Source organism: Paramormyrops kingsleyae, chromosome 16 (genome assembly GCF_048594095.1).
Source record: "Paramormyrops kingsleyae isolate MSU_618 chromosome 16, PKINGS_0.4, whole genome shotgun sequence".
NCBI classification, from domain to species: Eukaryota; Metazoa; Chordata; class Actinopteri; order Osteoglossiformes; family Mormyridae; genus Paramormyrops; species Paramormyrops kingsleyae.
Genome location: NC_132812.1, coordinates 2,352,055 through 2,366,564, shown reverse-complemented (window position 1 = coordinate 2,366,564; position 14,510 = coordinate 2,352,055). Strand labels below are relative to the sequence as shown.

At 45.1% G+C, this 14,510-nt stretch overlaps 1 protein-coding gene across 4 annotated transcripts in view; it reads right to left on the bottom strand.

Moving 5' to 3' along the window:
• The window catches only part of man1a2 (mannosidase, alpha, class 1A, member 2), a 117,234-nt gene that overhangs the window by 30,344 nt on the left and 72,380 nt on the right, over positions 1–14,510 (bottom strand). For all 4 annotated transcript variants that reach the window (XM_023837164.2, XM_023837166.2, XM_023837165.2 and 1 more), the window contains 2 exons: positions 10,350–10,468; positions 3,860–3,940 (listed from right to left, as the gene is read on the bottom strand). In XM_023837164.2, the coding sequence (XP_023692932.1) occupies positions 3,860–3,940; positions 10,350–10,468 (200 nt within the window). The remainder of the gene's footprint in view (positions 1–3,859; positions 3,941–10,349; positions 10,469–14,510) is intronic.

The following is a 14,510-nucleotide window of genomic DNA, read 5'->3' as shown; positions in this document are numbered from 1 at the left end:
AGGAGGAAAGGTGCCACTCCGAGTCTGCAACCTCCATCTGTAACCAGTTGAAATTCCCCCCTCTACGCCCCTTCACCCGGGTGGAACGAATTACGGCAGATAGTGTCCAGCCACAGAAGGAGCTGGTAATCCACCCCCCAAAGAAGGGCGTGGTGACGGTTGAAGTTAGGCCGTTGGCAGGGGCCCTCCCAGAATAGCTGCAGGCATTAGCTGCAGGAGCTGAGGGTTTGCAGAATGAGGAAGAACAGCAATTGCAAACACTATTGGAACAGTGGCAACGAGTGTTCGCCCGGGACGAAGATGATCATGGGCTTACAGATGCCGTGTATCATGGGATCCCGACTGGGGAGGCGGCCCCAATTCGTGAGCGGTATCGGCCTGTACCACCATGTCTCTACCCAGAGTTGAGGGAGCTACTGAAGTCCATGCTGGAGGGGGGGATCATCACGGAGAGTGCTAGTCCATGGGCTGCTCCCGTAGTACTCGTGAAAAAGAAGGATGGTTCATGGCATTTCTGCATGGACTACAGGAAACTCAATGGCATCACTCCTAAAGAGTGTGGGCAGTGGTGGCTTGATGGTTAAGGAAGTGCACTTGTAATTGAAAGATTGCAGGTTCGAATCCCCGACCAGCAAAGCACCACTGAGGTACCCTGAGCAAGGTACCACCCCCAAGCACTGCTCCCCGGGCGCTGAATTAGCTGCCCCCTGCTATGTCACAAAAGTCACATATGGGTTAAATGCAGAGGACACATTTCATTGTTGCGCGCTGTAGTGTGTTGACAATGACCACTGATCACCAAATTCTAATTCTAAGATGCATATCCGCTCCCACGGATCGAGGAGTTGCTGACAAGCTTGAAGGGGGCAGCCTGGTACTCCACACTGGACTTAGCCAGCAGGTATTAGCAGGTGGAGGTGCATCCCGAGGATAGGGAAAAGACCGCCTTCACTACACCCGTGGGCCTCTTTCAGTTTGAGAGGATGCCATTTAGCCTCTGTAATACCCCAGCTACGTTCCAGCGGTTGATGCAGCAGTGTCTGGATGAGCAAGTCTATGATTACTTGTTAATCTATTTGGACGATGTGATTGTGTACACTTCAGATTTCAGGAGCCATGTCCAGCATCTGGAGAAGGTGTTTAGGCGGCTAGAGGCCCATGGGTTGAAGTTCCAACCTGAGAAGTGTCGGCTCTTCCAGAGGAAGGTGCGTTACCTGGGCCATATCGTCAGCCAGGAAGGGGTAACCACAGACCCCGAGAAGACAGAGGCTGTCCATGGGTGGCCTCGGCCAGGAACGCTTTGGGAGGTGAGGTCATTCCTGGGGTTTGTGGGATATTATAGATGGTTCGTCCCAGAGTTTGCCAAGAAGGCAGCAGCACTCCACGGACTGCTGAGAGGGACAGGGGCGACCTCCTGGCAGAAGGTGGACTGGACGGACAAATGTGAGCAGGCCTTCCAGGAGCTGAAGCAGGCCCTTCTGGAGGCTCCGGTGCTTGCCTATGCTGATTATACCCTGCCGTTCTGCCTCTACACTGATGTCAGCTTCCAGGGGTTAGGGGCTGTGTTGACCCAGGTGCAGGGGGACTGGGAGAGAGTGCCATAATCAAAGCTTAAGGTGGTTCAATGAAAAATTCAAATGGCTACTTTTTTTTTTTTGGCTGGGCAGTGTATATAGGAGTGTGTAGTTTGAGAAACAGAAGGTCTTCAACTGGCAGCTCCATTAAATAATACCCACAAAAGATCAGTCTCAATTTCAACAGTGAAGAGGCAACTCCGGGATGCTGGCTTTCTAGTCAGAATTGCAAAGAAAAAGTTCTCAGAATAGCCAATAAAAAGAAAAGACTGAGATGGGCAAGACAGAAACTGGACAGAAGAAGATTGGGAAAAAGTGCTATGGGTAGACAAATCTAAGTTTGAGGTGTTTGGATTACAAGGAAGAAATTTTGTGTGAGACAGATCTAATTAAAAGACACAGTAGAAGTGCTTGTTAACATCTGTAAAGCATGGTAGAGGCAAGGTGATGCTGTGGGGCTGCTTTGGTGATGGTAAAGTGGGAGATTTGTACAGAGTAAAAAGGATCTTGAAGAAGGAAGGCTATTACTCAATTTTGCAACGCCATGCCATATTCTGTGGACGGCACTTAACTGAAGCCAATTTCATCTTACAACAGGACGATGACCCAAACACAGCTCCAGAGAACTATTTAGGGATGAAGCAGTCAGCTGGTATTCTGTGTATAATGGAGTGACCAGTCACCGAATCTCAACTCTATTGAGCTGTTATGGGAGCAGCTTGACCAAATGGTACATAAGAAGTGCCCATCAAGCCAATCCAACTTGCAGGAGATGATTCAAGAAGCACGGGGTGACATCTTTCAGATTACTTCAACAAACTGATATCTAGAATGCCCAAGGTCTACAAGATTACTGCAAAAGGGGGACTCTTTGATGAAGGCTAAATATATAGTATAGTATATTTAGCACGTATATTTCCTACTCAAAGTCATTTAATGTATGTTTTCATGGAAATCAAGGAAATTTCTATGCCATCCCAAACTTTTGAACAGCAGTGTAGTTAACAACAGCAAAAAACGGATAACATGAGCCGCTCTTCTATAGCTCACGGAAACATATCCTTCCAAAGTAGGGCTGTAATGGTACATGTATCCATTTATTACCATTCGGTACATCCAGTCCACACAATGAAACAAATTAATGCATTTCTTGACACCTAAATTCACAGAGAAAAGATTATGCTAATTGTGGGAGTGAGTTGGCTACAGCTAACACTGGTTACAGTCAGTCAACGGTGAAGCAAGCGTTTGAAAACTCTCTCACATAATTTAAATCAGTAGTTTAATTCCACATTTTGGTTTCCCAATAAATTCCACCGACAATGGAAATATGCTGCTGGAAACATATACAACATGCTAACTCTATTGAGATGAACATCCATATGTCTGGTATTTATGGTGCTTTTGCCAGGAAATTCAGACCGGGCTAAAAAAACAACTAGGCTATAAGGGTGTATCTCTTTAGATATACAATCATGCTCAGTAGAAGGGAACACAAGATTTAGATCATTCAGATTGTTGTGATGCAGTCGTATTTTTGATTCTTTATTCTACATATTTATTTTTACAATGTGCAAATAAGTGTCACTTAGGTTTTGTTATACAGACACATCGACAAACACATTGCCTTTTGTTTGGGTCACAACTGTTTCCAATAGACAAATTTTGAGTGGATGTAATGATTACATTACAGGAAATTGTGCACACAAAGTGGTGGCAGAAAAACAAGAAACAGACAAAAGTGAATGGGCAAAGACCCCAAAATAAAGAAATAAAATGCTGTGCTGTTGCTTGCCAAAACAGATATTCAAAATGTAGCGAGCCTCATTTTTATAGGATACATGTACCATCATCAAAGACAACATTTGAAGTGAAACAGATCTAGATAATTGACAAACATAATTCTGAATTAACCCTACAGCATAAAATAATGCTTAGCCTTATAAACAGAAGTAACATTTTTACATAGACGTTTTTACATTTTTATGGATCCTTATTATATAGCATTTTGTAATGCTTATTCTATTTTAATCGTCTATTCTTACTGCTCACACACACTCAGACCGAAAAAAAGACAGACAAACACACACACAGACTGACAGACACACACACAGACTGACAAACAGACAGACACACACACTCAGACCGACAGACACACTCACACACACATACTGTACTCAGATGGACAGACAGACACACGCACACACAGATAAACACACACACTCCAACAGACAAAGAGAGAGACACACACACACTCAAATAGACAGACAAACAGACAAACTTACCTCCTGTCCTGAGAGGTAATACGCTGCCAGCAGTCCACCAATGAAGCGGATGTTAACCTCAAAGACAGACACTTCTGCGTTCTGCACAAATCAGAAATATAACACATTCCTGATGAATATAGCAGAATCCTTGGTGAAAATATCTGCTTATAATTAAAGAAGTAAAAAAACAGATACTGTATAGTGTAAATTTCACTTAGAATATCTGTGTCTGTCTTTATAGTGTCTCAGTGTAGGCGAACAGACTTTAATGGCCCAGAATCCTCAGAGTGACGCAAACATAAAGCATGTTAGAAATCTTCCCCAGCAAAATCCATATCAAGTCTATATCACATCTGTTGGTCCAAAATTCTTTCTGAACATACACTCACCTAAAGGATTATTAGGAACATCATACTAATACAGTGTTTGACCCCCTTTCGCCTTCAGAACTGCCTTAATTCTACGTGGCATTGATTCAACAAGGTGCTGAAAGCATTCTTTAGAAATGTTGGCCCATATTGATAGGATAGCATCTTGCAGTTGATGGATATTTGTGGGATGCACATCCAGGGCACGAAGCTCCCGTTCCACCACATCCCAAAGATGCTCTATTGGGTTGAGATCTGGTGACTGTGGGGGCCATTTTAGTACAGTGAACTCATTGTCATGTTCAAGAAACCAATTTGAAATGATTCGAGCTTTGTGACATGGTGCATTATCCTGCTGGAAGTAGCCATTAGAGGATGGGTACATGGTGGTCATAAAGGGATGGACATGGTCAGAAACAATGCTCAGGTAGGCCGTGGCATTTAAACGATGCCCAATTGGCACTAAGGGGCCTAAAGTGTGCCAAGAAAACATCCCCCACACCATTACACCACCACCACCAGCCTGCACAGTGGTAACGAGGCATGATGGATCCATGTTCTCATTCTGTTTACGCCAAATTATGACTCTACCATTTGAATGTCTCAACAGAAATCGAGACTCATCAGACCAGGCAACATTTTTCCAGTCTTCAACTGTCCAATTTTGGTGAGCTCGTGCAAATTGTAGCCTCTTTTTCCTATTTGTAGTGTAGATGAGTGCTACCCGGTGGGGTCTTCTGCTGTTGTAGCCCATCCGCCTCAAGGTTGTGCGTGTTGTGGCTTCACAAATGCTTTGCTGCATACCTCGGTTGTAACGAGTGGTTATTTCAGTCAAAGTTGCTCTTCTATCAGCTTGAATCAGTCGGCCCATTCTCCTCTGACCTCTAGCATCAACAAGGCATTTTCGCCCACAGGACTGCCGCATACTGGATGTTTTTCCCTTTGCACACCATACTTTGTAAACCCTAGAAATGGTTGTGCGTGAAAATCCCAGTAACTGAGCAGATTGTGAAATACTCAGACCGGCCCGTCTGGCACCAACAACCATGCCACGCTCAAAATTGCTTAAATCACCTTTCTTTCCCATTCTGACATTCAGTTTGGAGTTCAGGAGATTGTCTTGACCAGGACCACATCCCTAAATGCATTGAAGCAACTGCCATGTGATTGGTTGATTAGATAATTGCATTAATGAGAAATTGAACAGGTGTTCCTAATAATCCTTTAGGTGAGTGTATTTGAGACATGCAAAGCTGGTTCAATTTCTGAACGTCTGACCAAGACATCTTTTAAACATCTGCAGACCTTTAACTCCGAACCATTTTCTGAACGTCAGATCAGAACAGGGACATTTAGCATAAGTCATCTGCTGTGACTAACTGTTCATTCACACCAGCGTCAGTTTTGTCAGTCAGTGCTGTTTTTGCTACTTCTGATTTATTGCTGGGTGGCATTGAATTATGGTATCGTTCAAACTGTCTTAAAGGAACAGGGCTCAACATTAACTAGGGGTAAAATTTACTGACAAGTTTTGATGTAACTGTCAAAAGAAACAGAAATTGAGAATAGCCTGACTCCTCTGTAGCTACAGCTTGACACAGTTGCCCATGTATTAATGATGTTAACTATTCATTTAATTTTAGGCCCCATGACTATCAACTTCACCCCATCCTGGGTGGTTCCCTGCCTTGCATCTGTAGCCTCTGGGATAGACTCACGACCCTGAACAGGACAAACGGTTACAGAAAATAGATGGATGGAAGGGTGGATGGATGGATGGAGGACTATCAACTTTTCTTCCATTTTCAAATAAACAGAACATATCTTTGATAGGAACACACAGCACAGTTGTTTATTAATGGACTAGAGAACACTATATTAACACCGCATCACTGTCCATTTGCATGAAGTAGAGCTCTGTGGTTGCATAGGCTGCTTGCTGCCGGATTCAATTGAAAATAAGTAAATAAATAAATAGCCTTGGACTCCACAAAAATATATTAATTACTAAAAGGTAAGCCTGTTTTTTCAGTTGTCATGAAAATTGAACTCTAATAACCGATTCAAACTATAGAAGCCAGGAATCTCACACGACTGGTGTTTCAGCAATGATTGATTCTTTCAAAGCATCTATTTCTGTTAAAATTCCACATTAATTAGGTCCATGTCTCAGCCCCAGAGTTTAGGCAGTGGACTTGCTTCCACTAACACTTTGAAATGTCTAAATATTATTTTACTGAAAAGTACATTGACAAATACATAGTTGGCTGGTGTGCTCCCAGCTGAAAAAAAATCAGCTAGACCAGCTTAAGCTGATCTAAAGAAGAGTCCATTAAAGAAGAGTCCATTAAGAAGACAACTCATATCACACCTAGTATATATTCTCTTCGTTGGCTTCCAGCCCAGTTCAAAATATTGGAGAGCCTTACATGGTCAGGCCCCGCCATACATAGTGGACAAGGTACATCCCTATTCAGCTGGCCATGTTCTAAGGTCCTCTGATCAAGGACTCATTGTTGTTCCACGGACAAGACTTAAAACACGTGGTGATCGGGCATTTCAAGTTGTTGCCCAAGGTTACATAATGATCTTCCTCCATTGTTGCTTTTTGCAGATTCTGTTGAAGGTTTTAAATGGCAGCTTACCTTTCATCTCAGGCTTTTGGTAAAATGTGAGTCAATCCTGTGAAATCATGTTTTATTATGTGTTGTCATGTATGTAGTATGTGTCTATTTTTAATAGGTTTTATACGGTTTTCTCTGTTTTATGTTTTTTTTTTCCAACATTTTAGTTTTGTACAGTGCTCTGTGACTCCTTTGTATACGAAAGACGCTTAAAAAGTAAAGTTTACTTACTAAGTTTACTTACTAAAGAGCAGCAGGACCATGTAAACCCAACTAAGACTAGCTATCAGCATAAGCCATTTTTCGCTGTTATTTCAGTAGGGGTAGTATGCCTATATTATGAAAAATTGTGGGATGTGGGTTGAAGTAGCTGAAATGTTTGCAGGCACAGGCAGGAGTGGTCTGAAATATTGCCAGAAGGGTGACAGACATAAGGTCCTACACATGCTCTCCAACCCATATCTGTTAAAGGGAAGTTGGTGCAAATGTCATAAATCATGTAGAAGAAGTAAAATAATGACAACAGGTTAATTTTGCTTATTTGTCATTTGTTTTTGTTTCTTCAGCTGGGATAAGGGGGCAATAGTCTCAATATGAGGTGGTCGGATATGGCCGACCACCTCAAGCCCCAGGGAGGAAGGCTGGTGAAGGAAATGCACAAAGGGCATGAAGCGGCTGTTGTTGCTGTACATGAATGTCAATGATGGGAAGGGCATAAATATTAAAATATCATATCCATGCATGTTGCTATTCATTTTTTTCAAGCATGTTTTGAATATTTGTAATGTTAAATATATAAAACAGAATGAAAGCTTAGCTTCATAAAGAAAAACATTAATATTTAATAGAAATATGAGTCATTTGTATTGGTTAAAATTAAATATAAATATATGTTAAAATATAAACCAGTTTAAAAAATGCTGATATTACGTTTAAAAACGATGCAGTAAAAACTTCTATTCTTCTTCTAGAGTAAAAATGGCATTGTTAAAAAGATGTCCTTCTAGATACGCTTTTGTTTGTTGAGTAACAACTACAATAATGGAGATAATCTCATGGGATGATCAGCTGTTTTCCATAATGGAGGACGAGGGATTTTGCTGGCTCATTCACCACTTAGAAGATGGCACAAAGTACTGACCTGCAACATATTTATAAATCGTTATTAAATCTGACCGATAAATCAAACTTTAATTTTCTATAGTTTCGTCGCTGGCAAACATAAGAGTTAATATGTGCCGTTCTGTAAAGGGTAAACCACAGATATCTGACCCCTCCCACCATCCCCGGGAAATATTCAGGGATGACACAGGGGGTGACAAGCAGAGTTAACGGTCTGCACCCTGAACAGATGGACACTGCTATAACATGATTGACAGAAATGCTAGAAAGGTACACTAACTGGCCACATTATTAGATACACCTGTTCAACTGCTCAAAAAAGATGAATGCAGAAGAGTAGGGTCAGAATTTGGAGTAAACAAGATGCAAGCATGGATCCATCCTGCCTTGTATCAACAATTCAGGCACTGCTGTTGGTGTAATTGTTTGGGGGATATTTTCTTGGCACAGTTTGGGCCCCTTAGTCCCTTTTAACATCGTTTAAATGACAAGGCCTACCTGAGTATTGTTGCTGAACATGTCCATCCCTTTAAGACAACAGTGTTCCCAGCTCCTAATAGCTACTTCCAGCAGGATAACAAACCATGTCGCAAAGCTCATATCATCTCAGACTGGTATCTTGAACATGCCAATTAGGTAATATTACTTAAATAGCCTCCACAGTCATCAGACCTTAATCTAATGGAGTACTTATGGGATGTGATGGAACAGGAGATTCGCATCATGAAGGTGCAGTCAACAAATCTGTGTTATGCTAATGTGTCAATATGGACAAAGTCTCTGAGAAATGTTTCAAACACCTTGTTGAATCTATGACACAAAGAATTAAGGCAGTTCTGAAGGCAAAAGAGGGCCCAACCTTGTAATAGCAAGGAGTACCTAATAGGGGTGCAAATCACAGCTTTCCTTGCGATACGATACAATATCGATTCCTTAAGCCAACGGTTCGATTTTTTTTGATACCTCAGAAATTCTCACGATACGGTACGATTAGATTCAGTTCGATACTGGGGATAGTAGTTGAAATGATGAAATTTCACACAATCCTTTACATTTCAATTAATTAAAAAAGGCAAATATAATTAGCATTTTATCATATTTTATTGGGAACTGTAAATAAAATCAAGTGTAGTCAAGTATGTCCCATAAAACAAGCAAAATAAAGTGCAATAAGGTAAAAATAAAAACTTTGGATGGATGTAGATTAACATGGTGACTAATTTTTATTTTGAATCAAGTCTTCTCCAGACAAATACAAAAGTGTAACAAAAAGTATGTCCATAACTGTCATGACCTGCTCGTGTGCTACGCCCCTTATTAATTCCCATTATATTAGTTACCTGTCCGCCCTGAATAAACCCCGTCCTTTGAATTTCCGTTTCCCTGATCCTGCTTTCCCGCACCCTGCTCGCTCGCCCGTCACACGATAGTAACATCGATTCGGTAACTTGAGTTTTGCAGCAGCTGGCGCAGTTGAATGCGTCATCCATCCTTTATTTTTTATGCCATACGATCTACCCACACTACCTTTGCAATCAACCAGTATATTGTGATCGACGTAATGGGCACCCCTGGTGTAGACCATGTATACGTCGGAGTGGATCATGAAAACAATACTAGAACAGGCGAGAAAATAAAAATGCATGTATCGATATTTATGCGGTCACATTGATGCATCGGATCATTTGCCGTTGAATCGATATATCGAAACAAATCGATGTACTGTTACACCCCTAGTACCTAATGAAGTGGCTAGTCAGTATATATATTTTTATAAAGTTGCAATTTTGATATTTCGTTGGACCACCTTTAGCTTTGATTATAGTGCACATTTGTCATGGCATTGTTCCCATAAGCTTATGCAACATCTCACCCTCTATTTATTTTCATCCAGATTTGCATTAATTTCTCACGGAGATCAAGCATTGACAAGTGAGATGAACCAATCCATAAAGCCTTCTTTATCACATCCCAAAGACCTTCAATGAGGTTAAGGTCACAACTCTGTGGTGACCAAGTCATACATGAAAATGATTCCTCATGCTCCCTGAAACACTCTTTGACAATTTGAACCCAATGAATCTTGGCATTCTTGTCCTTGAATATGCCCATGCCAACAGGGAAAAGAAAAATCCATTCATGATGGATGGAGGTGTAACCTGGCCAGTAGATTCAGGTATTCAGCTGACCTCACTTTATTGCTGAACAACGTACAGTTGCTGGGCTGCAATAATGATCCAATCATTGGCTCTTAAGTATTTGCTGATATAAATTTAAATGGCAACTTTTTTTTTTGGCCGGGCAGTGTATGTACTTCATCTATAGAAACAAAAAATGAGCCAGTACAGCTAATCAGAAAGTAAAAGAGTTGAGCAGCACGGAAGCAGTACTGACCACACTGAAGTCCAGGTTCTCTTCAATCCAAGCCTGTCCGTCCTTAAACTCATCATGCAGGCCCATCATATAGAGCGTGTCCAGTGCATCCACAATGGTAGCTCCCATCTGGGAGTTTCCTGCAACAAGGGGAAAAAGAAAAACCCACTTTAACCCAATACACTACCGTTACCGAATATTATTCACAGAGATGTGAGAACTGAAAAGCAAGTATATAATATACAATACCATTCAAAAGTTTGGGGTCGCTTAGAAATTTCCTTGTTTTCCATGAACACAAACATTAAATGACTTTGAATAGGAAATAGATATTGACAAAGTTAGAAATAATCATTCTTGAATTTAAAATAATAATTGTGTTTTTCAAACTTTGCTTTCTTCAAAGAGTCCTCAATTTGTAGCAATTGCAGTCTTGTAGACCTTGGGCATTCTAGAGGTCAGTTTGTTGAGATAATCTGATGAGATTTCATCCCATGCTTCCTGAAGCATCTCCCACAAGTTGGACTGGCTTGATGGGCACTTCTTACGTACCATTTGGTCAAGCTGCTCCCATAACAGCTCAACAGAGTTGAGATCCGGTGACTGCACTGGCCACTTCATTATACACAGAATACCAGCTGACTGCTTCCTCCTTAAATAGTTCTTTGGAGCTGTGTTTGGGTAATTGACCTGTTGTAGGACGAAATCAGCTCCAAATAAGCGCTGTCCATAGGGTATGGCATGGTGCTACACGCGTTGTAACAGAATGACGGATCTCCGTAAAGACGCACCGCAGCAGGAGGACGATCCCTGGCTCCTCCTGCTGCATGAGGTCGCATATTGGCGCGAGCTGCCGGAGATCCGCGGGGATCCCGGCTTGTTTGCCCTAACGGAGGAGAGCTGGGATCTCCTCCAGGAGGTTACCCCACGGACGGAGGAGCATGCATTGGCGGAAGTGCGCTCCCTCCTGCAGCAGCTCGTCAGCCGGGTAAGGGAGAAGCGGCTCCAGCTCCGCTCTGCCCGCCGAGGTGCCCCCTTGCTGGCTGCATGTCTGAGGCACCCCCGGCTGGCGCTGCTCTGCCCGCGGCCCTGCCTGAGGCCGCCCCTCTGCCCGCAGCACCGCCTGAGGCCACCGCTCTGCCAGCGGCACCACCTGACCCTCCTGTCCGACCTGACCTGCCTGTCCAGCCCGGCTCTCCAGTCCAGCCCGTCCTGCCCTGCTATTCGGTCCAGCCCGTCCTGCCCTGTTCTTCGGTCCAGCCCGTCCTGCCCGTCCAGCCCTGCCCGTCCAGCCCTGCCCGTCCAGCCCTGCTTGTCGGTCCTGCCCGTCCAGCCCTGCTCGTCGGTCCAGCCCATCCGGTCCTACTCGTCGGTCCTGCCCGCTGCAGCTTCACCCGAGGTCCCGGCTTCGCCTCCACCCGCTGCAGCCCCGCTTAAGGCCGCCAAGCCCGCGGCTCCACCTGCAGCTGCAGCCGCCGCCACGCCCGTGGTTCCGGCCGCGCCTCCTGCTCCGCCCACGGCTCCAGCCGCCACCAAGCCCGCGCTACCCGTGACTCCTGTCCCTGAGGAGGTCCCGGACTGTGCCATTCCCACTGCTCCTCCAGTGGTGGACTTGGAGGAGAAGCTCGAGTGGGACCCCTCAGGGATCCAACTACTGGGTTCCCCTGACCCAGGCAGGAACAGGACTACTTTGCCTGGGCCCCTGAAAGGGGGAGCCCGACAAGGCCCCCGCCTGTCTGTGTCCCGCAAGGGGAGGGGGCATAGACTTCGGACCGGGGTCCCGCCTGCCCTGCTCCCTGGCTAGCCCTCGCGCGCCTTGGCTGGGGCTCCAGGGCCGCCTGCGGCTCCTCCGGCTCCGGGCCAGCGGTTGCCTGCGGGTCCCCCTCCGTGGCCCCGTCACACGGCCTCGGTCCCGCCTCCGACTCCGCGTCGGTCGCCTGCGGGTCCCTGTTGGGGAAAGCGCCGAAGCTTTGACCCCTGCAATACCTATGTGGAGAAAGCGTACTGGCTTCTCACTCCACACTTACTTAGATGCAACAGACAATATCTGCGCCTCAGTTCAGTGTCACACAGGGCAGTCCCTTGGCTTCTTTATTTATACAGGAGGGGAGTGGTTACAATGGGGAGTATCCTAAAGCTATAATGCTGTTTGTGCTTCTTGCGAAGGGGTTAAAACACAGGACCTTGCATTCCTCAGAGTGGGCCCCCTCGATGTATCGACAGAGTCTATTTCCACTCCCAGGGTGATTGTTCCTTTTTCACAATCTTACAGAGTTACAGAAGATGTCCTGTTCTAACAGGTCTCTACGTCAAAGTTGATAAACTATTTGCCTACATTCACACAATTAATATGATAAGAAATTTACATTTTCATTCTAACAGTCCCCCTGCGCCGGCACGTCGGCGGACGGCACCTCCGCCCGCTGTGGCGGCGCCTTCGCTGGCTGCGGTTTCCCCCTTCTCCTTCCCTTTGCCGTTGGCCCCTCCGACTCCCTTCTTGTCTCCTTCGTCTGTCCCTCGTCCTGTCTCCTTGTTCCCTTCGTGGTCCCCTCCTGCTCCCTCCTTCCTGTTGCCGGCGGCCCCTCCGGCCGCCGCCCGTCTGGGCTCGCTCAGGCTCCCTTTTGTCCCCCGTCCGTTCCTGTTTGGTCTCCCCTGTCTGCTCCTCGTCCCTTCGTCCCGCCTGTTTCTGCTCCTCGTCCCTCTGTTCCTCCTTCATTCACTCCTGGCCCCTTCGTGTCGCCTGTGGGTGTTCCCTCAGTGTCTCCCTTCTCTGTCTGCCTGTCTGCGTTTCCTGTCTTGTGTCGGGTTTGGTCCTGGCTTTTGCCCCTGTGCCTGTTTTGTGTCTCTATCTTGTTCCCAGTCCCCCGTTAATGTTCTGCTTTTGTTTTTCAGCTCCTGCCCCTCGTCTCATCCGTCGCCTCCCCTCGGGCGCGCCCGGTGTGCGCGCCTTTCGGGGGGGGGGTTATGTCACGATCAGCTCCAAACGATCCTCGTGTGTGCCACATCCCCCTTATTACCATCTTGCAGTTGATGGAGATTTGTGGGATGCACATCCAGGGCACGAAGCTCCCATTCCACCACATCCCAAAGATGCGCTATTGGGTTGAGACTGTGGGGGCCATTTTAGTACAGTGAACTCATTGTCATGTTCAAGAAACCAATTTGAAATTATTCGAGCTTTGTGACATGGTGCATTATCCTGCTGGAAGTAGCCATCAGAGGATGGGTACATGGTGGTCATAAAGGGATGGACATGGTCAGAAACAATGCTCAGGTAGGCCGTGGCATTTAAACAATGCCAAATTGGCACTAAGGGGCCTAAAGTGTGCCAAGAAAACATCCCCCACACCATTACACCACCACCAGCCTGCACAGTGGTAACAAGGCATGATGGATCCATGTTCTCATTCTGTTTACGCCAAATTCTGACTCTACCATTTGAATGTCTCAACAGAAATCGAGACTCATCAGACCAGGCAACATTTTTCCAGTCTTCAACTGTCCAATTTTGGTGAGCTTGTGCAAATTGTAGCCTCTTTTTCCTATTTGTAGTGGAGATGAGTGGTACCCGGTGGGGTCTTCTGCTGTTGTAGCCCATCCGCCTCAAGGTTGTGCATGTTGTGGCTTCACAAATGCTTTGCTGCATACCTCGGTTGTAACGAGTGGTTATTTCAGTCAAAGTTGCTCTTCTATCAGCTTGAATCAGTCGGCCCATTCTCCTCTGACCTCTAGCATCAACAAGGCATTTTCGCCCACAGGACTGCCGCATACTGGATGTTTTCCCCTTTGCACACCATTCTTTGTAAACCCTAGAAATGGTTGTGCGTGAAAATCCCAGTAACTGAGCAGATTGTGAAATACTCAGACCGGCCCGTCTGGCACCAACAACCATGCCACGCTCAAAATTGCTTAAATCACCTTTCTTTCCCATTCTGACATTCAGTTTAGAGTTCAGGAGATTGTCTTGACCAGGACCACACCCTTAAATGCATTGAAGCAACTGCCATGTGATTGGTTGATTAGATATTGCATTAATGAGAAATTGAACAGGTGTTCCTAATAATCCTTTAGGTGAGTGTATATAAACCATCCATTGTTGTCTATCAGATAACTTCAACAAGCTACCGATTGGCACTAACCATGTATTCCTGCATAATACTAAGTGATTGAAAGGTCTCCATT